We start from the raw sequence: 21,172 nt of genomic DNA on the forward strand, positions 1-21,172 counted from the left end.
CAATTAACAATCAAATATTTTTGAGAGCCTTTTGTTCCAGATAACTTGAGTAAGGTGTGAGGGAACAGTTTATCTCAGTTCTTCCTATCTCATCATCATAGGCTGATCACATTAAATGTTCTTAATACTAAGCTATTCAAAAAGAAAAAGAATTCTGTTGATTTGATGCAGGGATAAAGAAGGAAGCATGGTAATGATATGGGGCAGCCATCCTCAGGATAGGTATGATGAAGGTATCTTTTGGACTTGGCTGCTGTTGGCCCCTGGCATTAGTTTCTTTTTCAGAAAGGCAGCTAAGGAGTTAAGTAGGTATCCAGTTGTCACCTCAACAGGTGGGATATGCATGGTAGCAGCTCAACTCATAACTAAGGCTCAGACTTTAAGGTTCCTCACCCCCTCTTCACCCACTCCCTCCCCCGTCCAGGAACAGGAGAAGTTTTAAATGTTCACCCATTAGATTAACCAAAATTAAAAGAACGTGCTGGTGGATATATGGGAAACATATTATTGGTGAGTGTGGATTTCAGCTGTTTTTGGAAAGTAACCTGGTAATAACTATTAGAAATGTTTAAATACACATACTTTTGGCCTAATAATCACACTGGGTTGCCATTACTGGCTAGGGGGACATTAGTACAAGAATGTTTTTTGCCGTGTTGTTTGTAGTCACAAAAAAGTAGAAGCAACCTGGAAGCCAATCAGGAAATAGTTGAACAAGTTATGTTCTATCCATTCTAAAGACCAATGTGCATCTATTAAAAAGTGAAAAGTTAAATCTATATGTAGTGGCCTGGAATGATGGCCATGCAATATTATGTGTTTTAAAGTTTTTAGTTAATAGAGTGTAGTATGTGGCATGATCCTAAAAAACAAACCAGAACTATGTGTATGTTTGAGAATAGAGAAAGGTGTAGAAGGATTCATATCAAACTGTTGAAACTGATTCTGTCAGGGAGGTGAGCTTAGTGATGGAATTGAATTAACTATTTTGTACAACCATGTTGTTTGATTTGTTGTAATATTGTTTTTGTAAAGTTTTTTTGAAGTTTCTGAAGTAAAAAAGTCAAGAGGGAAAGGGGAGAGGTCTATAGTGATAGAAATTATAATAGGGATTATGGCATGGGTTGATGACCGAGAATGGGTACAAGAGAAACCTTGGTACTGGTAATGATCTTTATCTTGATGTGGATGTTGGTCACACAGGTATTCACAGGTATTCACTTTATAAAAATCCATCTAGTTGTATGCTTATGATTTGTACAGGTTATTGTATAATATCAATTAAAAGTTTATTAAAATTATGGCACGTCAATACAATGGAATACTTTTTTAAAAAATACTTTTAATATTTAATGATATATGGAATTGGCCAAGAAACAAGACAATCCCATTATTATAAAATATATAAACACACAGAATGAAGACTGGCATAAAAACACTACAGTATTAATAGATACTATGTCCAGATATCATTTTTGTTTGGGGGGGTTTTGTTTGGGGGTTGGGTCATTTAGGAAGTTGATAGAATTTGGTGAGCAAAGCCAGACTACAGGATATTAAGCGGAAAATAAAGGTGAAGAAGGAGAGAGGAAAAGGTTTTTTAAAAATAGAAAAACACTGCTAACTAGAGAGGTACTGTAAGGTCAGGTAATTTTTTTTAACCCCTGCTAGGAAGGGACTAAATTCAGCTGTCAAACCATCAAGTAGTAGTAGATCCAGATGAAAAAAAATCCTCTCCTTCAGCAAATTCAGTTTGATTTTTACAATAATTCATGCCTGATACTTAAGTTTTGTTTTTGTTTAAGCATTTAGTTTTAAAGGAACTGTCATCGATAAGGTAGTTTCCATTGATTGTAGCAGATGCAACTCATGGTAGTTTAAGAAACCTATATTCTCCTCCCAATCTTAACTAATTAACTGTTGTAATTTCCTCTGATCTTTTTGCTCTATAGTTGCCACATGGGGGCAAATAATACTTCCTCCGGTCGGAGTGATAATAAAATGAGAAAATGTATGTGAAAACACGTTAATAGAATTAAACACTATCCAGTTGTAAAATTGCGTTATTTTTCTTGTTTTTCTTAAGCCCAAAGTCTTTAGTTGTGAAATGCGGTTATTTCAGGTGGAGTTTATTTCACGTAAAGAGTTCAAAAGTTGAAGTTTATGAAAGGATGCATTTTTTCGGTCAAATTATGCAAATGTAAATGCAACATGTAACTACATGTTTATCGAAGTGTGGGTTGTGATTGCAATGCATCTTTAATATTTTAGACTAAATATTAGGATTTAGTGCTTTATATATCAAACTGAAATGTAAACATTTTTATTTCTTTAAGTGTTGTTGAGCTGTCAGGGGAATTACCAGGCTTTCGTCCTTATTACAGTCATTCTTAATCACTAACCATGTTAACTTAAAATGACTGAAACCCAAAATCAGATCTCTTCAGGTGTTTCGCAGGGATTTTGATAAGGACTTGATTTTTGATTAGCCCTTAAATCAGTAATAATCTGGATGGAACTAGAGTTGGGTTGGAGAAAACTGCGTGGCACTAGGACCCAGGGGGCTCCCGTGAGCGGATCTAGGGGCCAGATTGCAAATTCGCGGTGACTCAGTCTGGTCGGCTCCTTGCGCTCGGCGGCCGCGGCGGCAGCAGCAGCAGCAGACATTGGCGGCCGAGCTGCTAGGATCAGTTTCCCTGGGTTTCACCGTCCGAGACTTCTTTCGGGGCGCCCCAGGCAGGTCCGAGGCGTCCGGGGAGCGCAGGGGTCGTTCTGGCGGGGAGGAGGTGGGTGCTTGGCGCGGGAAGCCCTCGGGCCTGTGCACGGGGAGTAACATTTGCTCCGTCTCTTCCTGTGTCTGGCTTTATTTGCAGCAAACCAAGATGGAGTATGAGTGGAAACCTGACGAGCAAGGGCTTCAGCAAATCCTGCAGCTGCTGAAGGAGTCCCAGTCCCCCGACACCACCATCCAGAGAACCGTGCAACAAGTATCCTTTCCGAGGCCTCGCCGCCGCCCGCGCAGCTTGCCCCGCGCGGGGCCCGCTCTCGGCGGCCGGGTGGCTCCCGCCGCCCCTCCCCCTCCTCCCGCTCCCCGGATCCCTCCGCCCTTCGTCCGCCCGCCCGGGAGGAGAGGCCCGCCCGCCGCCGCCGCCGCCTCGCGCACGCGGCCCTCGTGCCTCCGTTTCGGAGCGCCACAGCGCCCGCCGGTTTCCGGCCCGCGGGAGGCTGGGGGCTCCTGGCCGTCGCCCGGGATCGCGACATGTGAGCCGGCCGCTCGTCACGTCCCCGCCCGCCGCTGACCGGCTGAGGGGGTGGAGAGCGGAGCAGCCGGGTGCCGGCGCGGACCCCCGACCGACGCCCCGGCCCACACAATGCGCGGAGGGGGCGGCGGGCAGAGCGCTGCATGCGCGGCGGAGATCGGCGGCCTGAGTGGGGTGGAGCTGGCGCGGGGTTTGAACCGCCTGGGTGTTGGGCCTGGGGTTTCTGCCAGGCCCTTGCCCGGAAGGGCTGGAAACCAAGAAGTGAGGGGTCTCAGGCCTCTCACCCCGGGGCTGTTCGTGCCAACACCTGTTGCGAGCTCCCTGCCTCCCAAGTGAGATTTTCTTTTTACATCTTTGGCGCAAGACGGTCTGCTTAGTTACCAAGTCTTTACCGAGTTTGCTGGTCCTATTACTACGGATTTAGAGGCAGAAAGACTTAAGAGAAGAAGCAAAACCTCTACTGTGTGTACTTTCTGTAGTGCCCGAAACTGTGGTCAGATGGAGAGCTCTTGCTGCATCCAATAAGGGAAACAAATTCACCCGATCAGAAATAACCGTTTTATCTCTTATTTTAAGACGAAGTTAATTGTTTAGGAAACTTAAGTCTGCTGTTTGCAAAAAAAAAAAAAACAATTCTTAATTTTTATTGTTAATAAACAGGGAAAATTGCTTAGTATGGAATTTGGTAAGTAAGCTCTTTTGGCGTAGTTTGGACGTATTTAAATTTAAAACACTATAAACGTTAAGTTAAATACAGTTACTTGAGAAGTTCTGGTAAATAAGTTTCTCAAAGAAGTACTGCATTGCTGTAACTTAAAATTTTTCAGTAGGTAAGTATCTAGCCTTTTGGTTAATTAATACTGCTTATTTTAAAATGGAGGTGTTAATGATTTAGGTCTACTTGGTTTGGTTTTTTTTTTTAAGCCATTTCGCTTGTATACTGCTAGTACTGAGGGAAGAATAGTCGTTTTGGGGTGTATTGGAGCTTGTATTTGAAGCATTATTGTGGCTCAGTCTTAATTTGTGTTGTCATAGCTGTAGAAATGATAAATGTTGATATTTGATGAATTGTAGGTGTTATGTGACAGTTAATTTCTTAAGTTAGCCAATCCCAAAACTGCATTGTAATTTCTTGTACAGCACTGTATATCATAATTTTTTGTTTTAGTACATATTTATTAAGTACCTTTTATATGCTCAGTACTATGCGTGCGCTAGGAATCAAATTTACGGTTTATTCTGTGTGCCTGGAGCATAGTATGCCCTCTGCATAAGGGACAAATTGAATTTCAGTAGATAAAGGTTAATAGTATTTTAAAAATATGCACTGCTTTATATTTTCAGAGTGCCTAATAATGACCTTGTTCTTTTGTGTCTCCTTTGGAAGGAATGTAATTATTGTTTTTGTATAGGCTTGAGCACTTTCAGAAAGACCGTTATACTATTATGGATAGATAGCTCAAGTTCTAAGAAAGTGAACCTTATCAGGAAATATTTATGAAAAATTATTAGCATATCAGCATGCTGTTAATCTTGGCTGTTCACTAAAGAAAGAAATCACTAGGATTTTTTTGGTCAAAGAAAGTACACCTTGGAATTTTTCTAGAGAAATGTATTTTGATATTAATTTATGTTCCGAGCACTGAACACTGAGAGTATTCTAGTGTATAATAAGTAGCTAATATGGTGTGCCTAGAGTGTGTATCGTGGATTTAATTTAAAGATTTAAGTCTATTGAGAAAATTCTGTCTAATAAAACACAATTAGAGGTGTTATTAAAAAGCATGTTAGGGATTAGAGGGCATGAAGAAAGACATAGTAGACCATTATGTCATTGTTGCCTGCCAACAGAATGAAATACCTGCATGTTGGTGTCACTGGAAACGTTAGGTCTTGTTGCGGGGTGGGGGGCAAAACTGTAGAACTGTTGCAGTGTAGTAATTTCATAATACTGACTGTTATATAATAAGGCTTGATATGTAGATTTGCACATAAATAGCATTTTATCTTAACTTTTTGAATTCTAAAGAACAAATGAGTCTGATAAAAGCACTTTAAGTTAAAAGGCGATTTTATAAAGTTAATTTCCCTAAGTGATCTTTAAGAGACTTGTTTTTGTTTCTTTGGGGTGCTTTTCATTTTTGTCATTATTTTATACTTAAATACCTTTCTGATTAGGGGTTTTTTTTTAAGTTCAAATAAATCAAAGAAATTGTTTTGAAAATTTTTTCCATATGATATGCGCCTGTGCTGAAGGTGGAGCTTGGCTTATGTTGTCTTGAATATAATTGATGTAAAATATTAATATTTCAGCCATAAAGCGCACAAGAGGTTTAACACAACCATTGGTGTGTTCTTGGAATAGCATATTGATGGTTTTAATAAGATAACTATTCTTACTGGAAAAAATGCAAGGCTAAAAATCACAAAAGAGATTCTTGATTTTAGGTTAAAAGTGCCTAATTCCTTCCTTAGATTACACTGAGAAGTTTCCTTAACTACTGTTTGTTCTAGAAACTGGAACAACTCAATCAATATCCAGACTTTAACAACTACCTGATTTTTGTTCTTACAAAATTAAAATCTGAAGGTAAGTAGGGTTTGTGTTGGTAACTACTTAAAAGTTTCTTACACTTCAAATTTTGTCTTTGAGGTGTGTTAAAATATACGAAGAGTGACTTATTTCAAAGGATTTCATTTTGTAGTAACCACTTGCTTTAAAGATGTGGAATGAAAGAGCTACTATCACTCTAAGCATTTGGATGCTTAATGAGCATTCAGTTGTTAATTGGGTGTTTTTGTAATAAATTCACTCATTCTTTGCAAATGAAAAGAATGTTGCAAAGTCTACTTTGGTGCTTTGCTTCAGTCCTTTTACATGACTGTCATAGAGATAGATTTCTTTTAATACACAGATTGAATGCAGGATTTGCTAAATAACTGACTATATGTGTGATCATATTTGTATGATTAAAAGTTCATATAACCAAAATGAAAAGTCATGTATAATCCCATCACTCAGAGACAATTGTTAATCTCTTAATTCTGTATTCCTTTATATGGCTATGTACTGTTTTAAATTTTAACCAGAAAAAGGATCATTCGATTTATAGACTCCTGTAACTTTTTTAAACCTTCTAACAGTATACATGAAACTTTTTCATTAACTATTCTACAACAGTTTTAAATTATCTCTATATAACAGCCTGATTTTTAAATGACATGATCATCTGATTTTTTTTTTTAAAGATGTAGATATGTAATGACCTGATTCTTTCTTTCTTTTTTTTAATTATTTTTATTTATTTATTTATTTATTTATTTATGGCTGTGTTGGGTCTACGCTTCTGTGCGAGGGCTTTCTCTAGTTGCGGCAAGTGGGGGCCGCTCTTCATCGCGGTGCGCGGGCCTCTCACTATCGAGACCTCTCTTGTTGCGGAGCGCAGGCTCAGTTAGTTGTGGCTCAGGGGCCTAGTTGCTCCGCGGCATGTGGGATCTTCCCAGACCAGGGCTCGAACCCGTGTTCCCTGCATTGGCAGGCAGACTCTCAACCACTGCGCCACCAGGGAAGCCCAGATCATCTGATTTTTAAATGACACGGTCATTTGATTGTTTCTAATACAAGTAATGTGTCCATCTCGACTTTATTCATTTCACAAGTATTTATTGAGCACCTCTTCTTTGCCAGGCAGTTTGCTCGCTCAGGGACAATAAAAGTGAACAAAATAAATGAGAATCTGCCCTCGTGGCGCTTACGTTGTAGTGAGAGGTGTTCTTCGTAGAGTTATTTGAGTATTCCCTTCCTGGAACATTGTCAGACACCCAGAACGCACTCAAATGTTTTTTGAGCAACTGACTGGCCTCTAAGTGAAAGCACCATACCCTTTCAGAAGCCATAGTGCAATTAGTAAAAACTACTACACTTGGAGTTGAGAAATAAGTCTTAGACTCTGACACTCATTTCACCTCTCTTGCTTTTTTCAGCTACAAAATGCCTGTGTTAGCCTACCAGACCGTCCATAAGGTTTCAACTCCAAGCACTAGCGAGTGCGTTAATGGCCTTAAAATCTCACTAATCTTGTATTTATTCAGATTTTAATAATTCATGCACAGTATAATGATTTATTTTGAATTACTTTCAAATTTTCTAGTTAACTTTAGGGATTTTAATTTGTGATTGAGGCATGTAAGAGAAACTTCTTAAATTTCTAAATTTAAAGTTTAAGAAACTAGAAAGTCCTTCAACATATCTTTACATTCAGCGATTAATATTCCTAGTTTGATAAATATACATTAATGTGATGTGTTATTTCTTAATATAGAAATCTTATTTTTCCCACATCATAGTTGTAATCAGATAATTCTATAAGGACTTAAAGATTTAGTAAATGAATTTTTCTAAACTATATTGTTTAATTTGAAAAATTTAAGTTTGTTTTCACCAAGTCATCTATTCTGTCATGTCCTCATCCTGAATTCCAAATATTAAGATTGGTATAATATTATACTCTTTCTTAAAACTTTTTTGGGCTATGAGGATACATCAGAAGTATTTTTAAAAGCAGACAAACTTACAATTCAGATAGCAGCAAGAGAGGTTGGGTGTGTAACTGCCTCCCAAAAGACCTGTTAATTACAAAACCACAAAATGTTGGAAAGGATTTTATGTAATACTTGGTATTTCTTCCCGTGTTTATTGATTTATTTGGGACACAAGTTTGCTATATCTAGTTTTCTATTTAAAAAAATTAGCATTGATGCCATCCATATTAGAGAAGGAACATAAGTAAATTCTTGAAATGAAAATGCTTATTTATTTAGGAACCTTTTTGCCATTCCTCATGTGAATTTGTTTACACTGAATCATGGAGTAAAATTTTAGATGTGGAGAGACCTCAGAGATCAGCTCATCTCCTTCCCTCACTTTACAGATGAGAATTGAGACCTAGTAAAGTAGTCTTTTTAAAAAGAGGATGTGGTTAATTTTTGGCCCTTCTAAATGAATTTGGGACTGGCGATATTTTTAATTAAAATAAGTATTTTGATATAAAATATTTTATGTTTTTAATTTTAAATCATTTCACCTCGTGATTTTTTTAAAACTTCATCTTGTAATCTTAATTGTAAAAATGATATAGTGTATTTCTTATAAACAAATACACATGCCATTTAAAATTACATGACTGAATTATTAATGGCTGACTTAAGACAAAAAAGCTTATTGCTCGAAGAAGTTAAATTTATAAAGTTAAATAAATCTATTCATTTATTTTATGGAAGTTTTAAACTTTCAAGAGAATTTAGAAGTGTTTTTGTTTCATTATAGGTTACTGATTGAATGATGGTAATTGAAACCAGGAAGAAATTTTTAGAGGGTGACATAAAAAGCTCGTAGGCTATATTGCTGTGATGGCTTGAATGGGGTTTATATGCAAAGAAACACTATCTTTTTGCCTCCCCCTGTTCTGTACCCCTGAAGATTTCAATGCCAATCAAACTTTGAGAGCATACTACTAGCTAGAACAAGCTTGGGTGGTTTTATTTTTTAGTAAAGTACGTAAAACAGGAGTGCTGAAACAGCATATTGTGTTCAATACACCAGCTGTTCATGTCTTCTAGCCCTTTGAGGAGGGTGATCCTGTACCGTGCATCGAGTGTAGGCTCTGGAGCTGGACTCCTAAGGTTGATGTTTTGGCTTCCCCACTTCGTAGCCTTGTGTGACTTTGGTAAAGGCCTCAGTTTCCTTGTTTGTGCAGTGGAGATAATAATTCCTGTCTCATGAGGTTGTGAGGATTAAATGCAAACTACTTGGAAAGCACTTAGCAGTGTTTAGTACCTAATAAACATTCAGAAAATGTTAACTGTTGCTAATATTGTTGGTGATGAGGCAAATTGTTAAAGCATTGGTTATATTCTAATATTAAATTGGTTCTTGGAAAATTTGTTAGTACCATCTACGGATTAAACTTCTTTTACGTAGATTCTGTTTTTTAAAAACTTCTGGAAATTTAAATATTGTTTTACCCCCCACCCCCCCCCCTTTTTTTTTTTTTTTTAGCTCAGAGGCAAGTGAAAAACATGATATAAATGAACGGCAGTTATTTGTATGTGAAGGTGATCCCATATGTTCTTTGTCCACTTAATTTTTTAATAGGCTATCTTTAGTGACTAATACTTTCAGATCTGTAATTTGATGTTCATATCAGGTTCCAATAAAGCTTGAGTACATTGGCCATATATAAACTAAATTAACTCTTAAATTAAATCAGTGGTTCTCAACCAGGCGCAGTTTTGTGTGTCGTCCCCCCCCCCCCTTCCCGCTGCCCAATGAGACATTTGACATTATCTGGAGACATTTTTGGTTGTCACAACTTGGAGAGGTAATACTGGCACCTATGGCCAGTGATACTGCTAAACATCTCACAGTGCACAGGACAGCACTCCTCAACAAAGAATTACCTGGCCCAAAATGTCAATAGTGCCAAGGTTGAGAAACCCTGAACTATAAATCATGGAGCTAATCCTTGGATAATCATTTATGGTATTTTTTTTCCTGGTTATAGCAAATTAATGAAATGTTACAATCAGTTTCTGAATACATTTTTAAAGTTACCGTTCTTGGTATATTTTGAAATGAAAACTACTTTAAAACTCAGTGCTGTTGTTTTGTTACAGATGAACCCACAAGATCATTGAGTGGTCTCATTTTGAAGAATAACGTGAAAGCACACTTTCAGAACTTCCCAAATGGTGTAACAGACTTTATTAAGAGTGAATGTTTAAACAATATCGGTGACTCCTCTCCTTTGATTAGAGCTACTGTAGGTAAGTAATCTGTTACAATTTTGCTTATCCTGTTTGTAACTGGGTTGGTTTCTGACATGACAGACCATTTCCATAGGAATTTTTATCATCCATTTCATGTTGAATTGTGATGGGGAAAATAATTTTCATTGCTGCTTTTGAAATAATGTTACTAAAAGCTCTCTTAATCCAGCGAGACCAGGTTCACTAGTAGTTGCTTAATCAAAGTTGGTTACAGTGGGGCATTAACAAGTGATATTAATCTAGGACTACTGTTTTTTCTGTGGGTTCCTTAATTATGTCTTCCTTGTGTCATACATGGGGTATAATTTCCAGTTTCACTTTCTTTTGCATGTAAAGAAAAACTTCTTTGTAAAACATCTTCCGTGTAGGACCTTAGATTTTCACTGTATCCCCCCCTTGTTTTTAATTCATATTTGCCTTGTCTGTACCTAATTACAGTAATTTTTGAGTCTTTTAAGTGTTCAACTTGTTTTCAGTGAAAGAACAACTTTCTACCATTTTATGAAAGACTGTGTTAAAATGCTTAGTTTATAGTAACTGGAATAAGTAGGTTTGGGAGCCAATACAACTGACTGTGGGTAAGCACACACATCATCTGGTAGAAGCAGAAATAGACATGTACTGCAGAATAGCCCACCAATGGGTAGATTCCATATGCCATGAGGTTTCAGCAGCTATGTTTTACAAGGACCTGGAAAGCCTCTGTTAATCTGGCAGGTTGGTTAAATGGAATTCAGTTAAGAACCTCCATAATGAGTCAGTCATTTTCATTAAAAGTTCTTTGCTTTTGTATATTTTGTCTCATGGTAGGTTTGAAAAGTACCCAGTTCATCTCTGACTCAAAAAGCAGAGGCTCTGTAACTTCCCTCCAAATATTAAACATTGCCATCATTAACACTGATTTTAAATAGGATAGGTAGAGGGCATTTTTACTTTGAGGAAAGGGTCTCCCTAGGTTATTCTGATGGACCCTCATATACTCCTAATTTTCTACCAGACTCTTGACAGTGGTAAAAAGGATGGTGAGTGTATACCAGTCTTTTTAAAAATTTTTTAATCTTAACAGTACATACGGTAAATCTTGCCAAGGAAGTGTACTGGGAAGGACCACATTTCAGTGACTGTGTGGTAATCCATTAGAGAGGTGTAAAATTGTTTCTCCTTGTTAAAGAATGTATGGTTTGTAATTTTATTATTTCAGTGAACATACTTTTATGTATTTCATACACAGGTGAGAAAGTTTCTATAGAATTCATTCGTAGAAGTAGTATTACTGGGTCAGAGTGTTTTTTAAACATTTAAAATTTTAATAGGTATTGCCAGGCACATCAGTTTTCACTCCCATCTTTGTTGAGTCCACTGAGAATTACAGTTTTTCACTTTTTGCAACTGCGTTGGCATTAGAATATTTTTTGAGAGTGGATGAGATTATATGGGGCCAAATTAATTTGAATTTGTCAGTCTGTCAACATTCTTTAATATTCTCTCAGCAGAAGTCATGAATGTCAGCAGACTCTTAGTACCAAGTTTTAGTTTGTGTTTAATTTTTATTATTGCTTGTTTTAAGACATGTTTGGTTTCCTTTAGGCAGATCCAGAAATTTCTCTTTTCCTCAATTCTTTCATGTCTTAACTTCAGGAAAGAATACATGGCAAGAAGGAACAGATCTACTGTTAGTCTCGCTGCTTTTTGATCTTACTAGAAGGCCACTTAATTGTACGGCTTATATCTTAAAAATGCTGTCATTTTAAGACCCTTACCATATAATTTAATTTTTCTTGTGGAGAGTAAATACTCTTTACATTTTTTAACTCTTTACCATTGGGAGCAACCTTCCCAAAACTAACAATGGAAAACTCAAAGAGAATTTATATACACAGACAGTAGAATTTGCTGTTCAATAATAATTATTGAGTATCTACTATATGCCTGGCACTTTGTGTGCCTATCTCACTGAATTCTCAAAATAACTATGAAGAGAGAACTTTTTCTCTTCTTTTAAATTTTTTTTACAGAGTAGTATTTTGAATTACATATAATTTGCCTACTGTTAGTTTATACTCTTAATTAAGGTGCTAAAAGATCTGTAATCACCAGGCATATTACATTATGGTACTAATATTAAATTTACTAAGGCAGAGAAAAATACAAAATTTTTGTGTTACATACATATTTCTGTATTTGCATGATCCTGAGCTATTACAGCTAAGCCACACAACACAGTTGAAATAATCCAGTCAGAGTGACATGATCAGTCAGCCTATGCCACTAGCCTCCATGATCCAAAATCGCTTTGCCAGTGATTCATCCTTGGAATGTTCTGGGCTAATGGCTTATGTACTTTCTCTCTCCCTGCCCTGAGTCATGGCTTTGATCCTAGGTTAAGTCAGAGAGCTGATCTTACCCCTTTTATGTGTTTTTATTTGAATCTAACAAACTCATACTCATCACCCAGTGATAAGTGCTGCTAATAACATTTTGGTGTATTTCTTTCTACTCTTTTGTATATAATTTTTATAAAATAGGGGTAATTTTAATTAGTAGAACTATTCTTGATATTGTTGGAGAAGGGCAGGTTGTAGTCTTTTGTACAGGTACTTGTTAAAAATGCAAAGAGGGTGAAGTGTTGGAAAACAAGATTAGAATGGATCTGATTTATGTTGGGGTTTCCACAGATGTACTGTGGTGATACAGTGATCCTTGGTGAATGTTACTGTTGACATGGTTTGCAAGTCATACACTGATTTGGAACATTTAAACTGTATGTGTGTGTGTGTGTGTGTGTGTGTGTACGTGTGCACGTGCATGCGTGTGCACACACACCAACGTGCAAACGTGAGCACTCACATTGGCTTGTGGTGGTTCACAAGGCAGTATCTAACATAATGCAGTCAGATTTCCTAAAGGGGTGTGTTTTCTTTCAAGGTATTTTGATTACAACTATAGCTTCCAAGGGAGAATTGCAGAATTGGCCTGACCTCTTACCAAAACTCTGTAGCCTGTTGGATTCTGAAGATTACAACACTTGCGAGGTAAGGATTTTTGCTTCATATATAATTTTTCTATTTTTCTTTTCATGTTTATTAGTAATATTGAGAAAAAATAATTCCTCTGAAACATATAACTTCAAAACTTAGAAGCCTAAAGTTACCTTTTTGTTTTACATTAGTGATCGTGTATCTTACTGTTTAAAGACCGTTAAGTTATAAAACCTGTTTACTATATTTCCTACAAGGAAATATCTTCTGTCTTTGTATTTTAAAACTATTCTTGGGTGTGTGTATATGTAATCAGCAGAGCAATTGTCAAGCTTAATCAGGTGAAGTAGTATTTTTCGAAGATGGGCTTAATTAGATTTACCAAATTCCCAGACTGGGTACATTTTCAGTGTCTCTAAGTTGTTTTTGTGCCTCTTGTTGTATGGTATGTCTGAGGTATATGTAGTATACTACATATTTTAAGTTTTAAGTATATATTAATTATAATCTCTTGTTTGCCACTGATCAAATCAGTAGCAACCTTTCTATTTGGGGAGATGAAAGGGAATCTGTATGGATTTGTTTTCCTGTAATTTCTCACTTAATGAGTACCTTAACCATCTCTTTCATTAGCAGGCTTCCAGTTTGGATAGAAATCTGTTTTAAATAGAAATCATTTTAGGTGTTTTGCCTCTCAAGGCAGTGACTTATCTCCCTCTCAAAAAAGAGCAAGGCTTGGAGGCAGGGCAGGTGCAAAAATAACCTAATAAAAAGGAATCAGGTGGTCTTTTTGACTTAACGTTTTGTTGCCAGATCCGACTTGGGGAAGAGAGGACCAGGGAGAGGGAAAGCTAGCAAAAAGGAGTCTTAAAAAGTCACTCTTCTCCCTCCCTCAAAGAAAAAGAAAACAATCTTGCATTCTCATATATACATTTTCTAGTAATGCCTTGGAAGGTTACAGAAAAACTAAAATAAAAATAATATTTAGCCATCAGGTAACAGTTGATTAAAATTTAAATAGTGCTTTGTTATAATGATAACATAAAAGGAAGCCAAAATTTTAAGCAAGCACTTTCCAAGAATAAAAAGTTTAAACTGATAAGCATGAAATTGTGGAGCTACTAAGTCATACAGTATTCTTAAATTAACCTGTAGTGTAGAGAATAAGTCCCAAGGTGCTGCTGATAGAATTATAAGCAGAGTAAAGTAGGTGGTTGAGGTAACTGGTAGGTTAGATATTATATACAGGAGCTCTCTAGGTAAGCCACTTGGTTGTAAAGTGGTTGTAGGGGAAATTGCCAATTTGAATTGCCTGCCCTTTTAACAACTTTTGTCAATGAATGGTTTACAGATAAATAATTTTTTGATGATAATTAAGACCTCCTTTTGTTCTTCAAAAAGAGAAGTGGTACAATGGTTAAATGCACTTATACGTAAACATAGAGTTTTACATTGTTTTAACAAACTGGTATTTAATAAGAGAAAAATTAGTGTTGACGTAAAATTGGCAAGAATACTTCAGAAGTTAAGTTTTTTAATTAGATGATATTATTTACAGTCCCTGACGATAAAATTCTAATTCTAAGACATTTAATGCTAAAATTAAAATGTACCATTATATTTAAACTGAGGTTTTAAATAACTCAGTGGTATAATAAATTTCTCTTATAGCTGATGATTAAATGTATAGATTTTATGATGCAGGTTTTATGCGGACTGGGAACATTAATCCATACAAATTGGTTAATATTCCTCGATTTGCTTTTAAAATGGCTTCATTTTTAATTCTAATCATTGAAATGTCTTTTACAGGGAGCATTTGGTGCCCTTCAGAAGATTTGTGAAGATTCTGCTGAGATTTTAGATAGTGATGTTTTAGATCGTCCTCTCAACATCATGATTCCTAAATTTTTACAGTTCTTCAAGCACAGTAGTCCAAAAATAAGGTATCTATATAGCCAATATTAAATTAATTTATAAACTCTGATACGAACCTGACCACTCCCTTATTTTGCAGTACCTACTATTTTTGCGATCGGCAGAAGATAACTGGCTGTTCCATAGAGGTGGACTTGATCATTGAAATCTACTCCTCTAATGACAGCCTGTGAAATGTCACTACTGAAATTTTCATTGACTATGACACTTCTCCACCATCTACATGGTTAATTACATTTATAATGGTTAACAGTCACGCTTTTAAAGTCCTTTGTGTGAGGCTGAAATTCAGTGTGGGGCGGACCTTGTCGGGGTTGACACATACTGTGGAAAAATAGCGAGCATAAGGGGTTAGGTAGCGTGTGTTACGTAGCACATTCTTTGTCACAGGCAGCAATTGTGCAGAAACCCTGAACAAAGTAAAGTAGCAAGGCTTTTCTGAACGATCAAAGCCAAGATCACTTAAGAGGGAACAACAGTACAAAGTCCCTGGAGTTAGGAAGAAACCTTTTAGAGTGACAGAAGAAAACGATTTTGTAGCACAGTAGGAAATGAAGCTAGAGGGGTAGAGAGTAGCACATTACAGGGGTGTGTTTACGCCAGTAATCGGCACGCTGTGACCCGTGTGGCCAAATTCAGGCGTGACTTATGAGCTACAAATGATTTCATATTTTAAAAGGTTGAAGTGGGCGGGTGGGTAATAAAGCTGCCACAGACGTCTTATGTGGCCCACAAAGCTTAAAATATTTACCTTTTGACTTTTGGCAGGAAAAGTAGATTCCTACTGGAGCAATCTGAACAAGGATATTATGTGATCTTATTTATATGTGTCAAACAGGTAGTGGGGTTTTGCATAATGGAAATTGGGAAACCAGTTAGAGCCTGTTGGCATAATCCCGTTGGGAGATTATGGTTTGGACTAGAGGAGAAGTGGAGGTAGTAAGTGATTAGATTATGGGTATATTTTTAACAGTAGTGCCATTAAGAATTGCTATGGGATTAGATTAGGTATGTCAGAACACATAGGCTGTAGAACAGTCCCCATTTTCAGTTTCAGAAGGAATGCATACCCATTATTTTTAAATCTAAAATAATAAATTTCCGTTATGTCCCCATCCAACCTCCCACTCTTGAGAGCGAACATGTCCTTCCAGATGCTTTTCCACTTTCTTAGTAGCATTAACATATTGCTCCACAACCTGCATTTTTCACTTAACACGGAAAGAATGTGAAGAATATGTTTAATACATAGAGAGTTTTGACTCATTCTTTTTAGGGTGCGCGTGTGCACGTATGGCTGTACATACACTGTAATATTTTTGTGGAGGAACGTTTAAATTCTTGCCAGTCTTCTGTAAATGGAACAGAGCTTCAATGAGTATATTTTGAATTTTGTTTCTAGGTCTCATGCTGTTGCCTGTGTCAATCAGTTTATCATCAGTAGAACTCAAGCTCTGATGTTGCACATTGATTCCTTTATTGAGGTAAGATTTGTCCTCCCCCCACGCCACCTTATTTTTGAGGAGGTTAGAAACTGTTCATTGCATGTAGTTTTATTTTATAAATACGATAATTTATAATTATGAGCTGTCAATATTTAAATTATTTCTGATAGTATTAAAATTGGGTACAGTATAAACTTTGTGATTCTCGTTAACTGAAAATAAAACTGCTTTTCCTCTCACGGAGTTTTCTACTTGTGCAAACATTGATTATGGTATGTGTGTGTTTAATATCTTGATTATAAAAGTTTCTACCTCAATATACTGTTCAAATTGCATATGGAAATTAAATCTCCCAGCTCGTTTGTGATGTTAGAAACATGAAGAAGTTGAATAAACTTAATTTGATAAAGAATCTGAAGGTGTAAATGAAAAGGATAGTACTTCTATTTTTGCATTGGGTTTCAATGTAAAATGAGAAGTTTCAGGGGGGAAAATTGGCTGTTAAAGCTCAGCGTGCATTTCTAATGGTACTTTTTAACTTTTTGATAAAAGCAGAAAGACAACAGGAGCATAGTTTTTTGGCCATTGAACCCTAAACAGTAGAATTTCTTTTCAGAACTTCTGCTTGATAACAGCGATTGTGAAAGGATTATTAAAGTTCCTTAGGCACTTCACTTTTATTTTCATCAAATGAAATTTAAATAGTCTATTCCTTTTCAGCTCTCCTTTAAAAAAAAAAAAAAGTCCTTCAGAGACCATATTGCTGGTATTCCTGTTGGGAAATTACAAGAAAGAAGGGGGGGAAATTATGTCTTTTTTTTCTCATCACTTAAATTGACAAGCTTCTTTCTAAACATCTTTTACCAATAGACTACAAGTAGTAGCCATTAGAATCCTCAAACCATTTGAAAATTGAAATGAAAACATGCATCTTAAATACATTTTACTGAATACTTACTGTGACTCAGGCACTGTGCTTGGTGCTAAGGATACATAAAGAAATTTTATGCTTCAAGGTGTTTTCAGTCTAGTTTGGTATAGAGGGTAGTGGACAGTATTAGAAGTTTGGAGTAAGACTGCCTGTGTTCAAATCCCAGCTCCACAGCTTAGTAGCTTGTTAACCTTGGGCACCTTATTTAACTGGTATTTTCAGTTTTTATAAAATAAAGCTAATAATAGACTTACCTTGTTGGATTGTTTAAAAGGTATTGGCTAAAAATAAATTGGAACAGCGCCTGCTACAAAGTAAGCACTCCACATGCTAGCTACTGCTATTATTTTTAGAAGCAGTAGTAGCTTTTATTGTAACTATCATAGTATTCCCTCTTAGTGTTCTTCTCTCATGGCTTATTAAAGAGAACAGTAATAGACATACCAGCATCTTATACAGAAATATAATTTAGAATAAAATAAATTCTTTCTGAAAATAAAAATTCCACAGGGCCATACTCAGCAAGTGGAACAAGAACGTTTCCTGGCATTTAATAATATTTTCCATTAGTGTTAAATACCATATTAATACTTCTCTGCTACTTGGTAATCCAGTAAGATTCACCCAGTTCTTCATCCTGTAAGAGTAGTAAACCTCCAGAGGAGGCGCCTGACACATGGTAGGCTCTCAGTAGCTATTTGCTAAATCAATAACTGGTTGGTTTTCTTCAGTCACCAGTGTTTTTATCGGGGGCTGAAATCATGCCTGCTACGTGTGACGGTACTGATGAAAAGTGTGTTGGTTACTAATACTTGGCTATAACATACCTTGGCAAAGCTGGGTATTCATACTCAAGACAATATCAAATTTCACGAAGGATTTATATAAGCAGCACCTGCTGGAAAAACCGTATTCTTACCGTGTAAAATTAAAAGAGCAACTACAGAGTTTTGAAAGCCTCAGAAGTAGAGGCAGGACTTGGAGAAATGAAAGTTTTAAAAATGCTACAACAGTACTTCACATATTGTCGCATTTGATATTTAAATTTTTCCATCGTCTTACCCATTTCTTGTAATATGATTTCAGGTTCATCTCTTTGGAGATGTTTCTGTGGTCCTGGGAAGAGACAAGGGAACACATTGGATTTTACTTAATTATTTTAATCATCTTTTTACTGCTTTCAGTATGTGTGTGTATGTTGTGTGTAGATAAAGTAAAACCTCAGGAGTGAGATAGGGAAGGCTTAATTGTTTTTACTTCTGACATCTCCACTTGAACCTCTGCAAGAGACAGCTTTTTCTAGTGGAGGCTTGTTGGTATAATGAAATGAGTGTGGACTCACCCATGATTTCGTGAAAACCAAATTCAGATTCCCCCACTTGCTAGCAAGTTATATAATGTCTAAACTTGTAAAATTGAGTAGCAGCATCTTGGAGTTGAGAAGGTTAATTGAAACAGTATTGTTCATTCCGACTTTTTTTTTTAAACCTTGTAGAGAAATTTAACAGCATAAGATCGATTGCTACTATTACTATTTTTTCAATAGTTGACTCAGTGAACGAAAGCAGTTTAGGGTCACGTTGTTGGAAACTCAGTATGTATTTCCCAATTGTTGGTGCTTTTATAGAATGTATGCCTGTTAAGAATCGGTGTTGGTAGGAATAATCTCTTAACAGACAGTAATTTTGAAGAGTAAATCAAACTGTATTTTAATGATTATCTCTAATTCTGGGTGATCTGGGTGAATGCTCCTATGTCCTAATGACATGGTTTTATTCTCATAAACTAAAGATTACTTCAAGATGCAACCACTCATACTCTGAAAAATGGCTTTAGATCATTTACCAAAATCATAATTTTTGGCAGTTATCATCCTGCGTCTGTCTTATTTTATAATCTAACGCTATAAAGTGTTAGTAGGGCCAGTTAATTCATAAGCCTTTATTTGTACAATATCTTCTTAGGGTTTCTTTAAATGTTGCCACCTTGCAGATTATTGCTTATTATGTATAAACCCTTTCTAGTATGTTGGAATACTTAACTAGAAGAAAATATTTCTTGTGCAATAGAATCTCTTTGCATTGGCTGGTGATGAAGAACCAGAGGTACGGAAAAATGTGTGCCGGGCACTTGTGATGTTGCTTGAAGTTCGAATGGATCGCCTGCTTCCTCACATGCATAATATAGTTGAGGTAATACAAGCAATTTAAAGGCTTTCTCCTCATCTTCCCCTCAAGAAAAATCTTGGGCACAAAACGTATAGTGTGAAACCACTGTCTTCCAATTTATTTGTCACATTTGTTTGGGGGGGGGGCTATAAAAATTAGTTATGATCATCTTGAAGTTAAAAATTATCTTTATGGCGATTTTTCTTTCATGAGATATAAGATGTTATGGAGGGGAAAGTTGTTTAAAGGAGTAGATAGCTTTTAACCAGTGTAACTAGGAAATATTTGGATTATTTGTATTTATTAGATATGGGTTAGGCCAAGTTTGTTTTCGACCCGTTAACTGGTAAATTGATCTGATCAACTTTTGATTTATGGTAACAGTGATAACAATTTCTGAATAGAAAATACATAACCATTATAGTGAGTTCTAGCAGACCATTTAGGTTTTAAAAGGCTCTCTTTCAGTCCTTATGTGATTAAAATAATTTTACTAGGATATTGTAAGTATGTTGAGCACAGATAGCTGTAATTAAAGGAAGGAATACATAATAACATAATTATTATTAGGACAAAGTAATTTGTTGGGCAATACTCATTATTGCTATAGTCATACCTAATTTTCATATTGCTGAATATAGTTGTACTTAAAGGATGGCATCTAAGACCAGTTAGAAGAAGGCTAGCATTCATGATGTTCAGCAACTCCTTTTCTAAAACATAAGGAAAGATAGTTGTAGTGATAAGGATATGTAGCAGCAAAAGATGGGGATAAATGACATTCTCTCTGATAAAGATATTCTCTCTGTAAAGTGTTTAGAAGAATCAGGTGGGGTTGGTTGAGAGTTTAGTGAGAGTCTGGGGTTAACCAGAAAGTTAAGAAAGACATTTAATCATTTGCCACGTCACAGCTGGGGAACCTAATTTACAAGGCTACAATTCTTTCTTCAGCAATACCCAGCATAGTAGTAGGACATGATAGGGGATAGCCTGTCACAACAGTTTGGTTGCTGTATTTTGTCGTGTGAGATGTTTCATTCAAGAATTCATCACTTGACCCCAGATTCAGTCCCAGGTACATTGGGAATTCATGCCTTTGATTATGTTTATTTTGTTTTTGCATGTAAGGTTTTTTTGGGGGGGGTTTTGGCCGTGCTGTGCACCTTGTGGAATCTTAGTTCCCTGACCAGGGATCGAACCCAGGGCCCTGGCAGTGAGAGCGCCAAGTCCTAACCACTGGGCTGCAGGGAATTCCCGGTATGTTAGGTTTTTAAAAGGGGTAGATTTGGATAGATTTGGAGATCAGATTGTTCCTCCAACTTAAGAGTGGATTTGGCTTGGTATGTTCAAAGGACATGAAGGACATGATAAACCTATTTTGTTGGCAACTAGAAATTAGAGTTGACAAAGAAATGTCACCACTTTGTTCCAAGTTAAAAAAAAATTAATTTTTGTAATTGTATAATACGTATATATCTTTTTAAATATGTGGAAGTATATACAGTTGACCCTTGAACAACACAGGTTTGAACTTCATGGGTCCACTCATACCCAGATTTCTTTTTACTAAATATGTACTACAGTACTACACAACCCAAGATTGGTTGAATCTGCAGATGAGGAA

General features: G+C 36.4%; 1 protein-coding gene across 4 annotated transcripts in view; it reads left to right on the forward strand.

Annotated features, from left to right (window-relative positions):
• Positions 1 to 21,172, forward strand: part of TNPO1 (transportin 1) — an 82,964-nt gene that overhangs the window by 26,944 nt on the left and 34,848 nt on the right. The window contains exons 1-8 of one of the 4 annotated variants that reach the window (XM_068535491.1): positions 2,624 to 2,740; positions 2,874 to 2,987; positions 5,775 to 5,850; positions 9,936 to 10,085; positions 13,014 to 13,120; positions 14,879 to 15,012; positions 16,407 to 16,488; positions 19,450 to 19,572. In XM_068535491.1, coding sequence (XP_068391592.1) covers positions 2,883 to 2,987; positions 5,775 to 5,850; positions 9,936 to 10,085; positions 13,014 to 13,120; positions 14,879 to 15,012; positions 16,407 to 16,488; positions 19,450 to 19,572 — 777 coding nt within the window. In that variant the 5' untranslated portion in view covers positions 2,624 to 2,740; positions 2,874 to 2,882. Of the gene's footprint in view, positions 1 to 2,623; positions 2,741 to 2,873; positions 2,988 to 5,774; positions 5,851 to 9,935; positions 10,086 to 13,013; positions 13,121 to 14,878; positions 15,035 to 16,406; positions 16,489 to 19,449; positions 19,573 to 21,172 lie in introns of those variants that run through there. The other 3 variants (XM_068535490.1, XM_068535489.1, XM_068535492.1) reach the window with 3 other exon arrangements.

This window comes from Eschrichtius robustus, chromosome 2, assembly GCF_028021215.1.
Source record: "Eschrichtius robustus isolate mEscRob2 chromosome 2, mEscRob2.pri, whole genome shotgun sequence".
NCBI classification, from domain to species: domain Eukaryota; kingdom Metazoa; phylum Chordata; class Mammalia; order Artiodactyla; family Eschrichtiidae; genus Eschrichtius; species Eschrichtius robustus.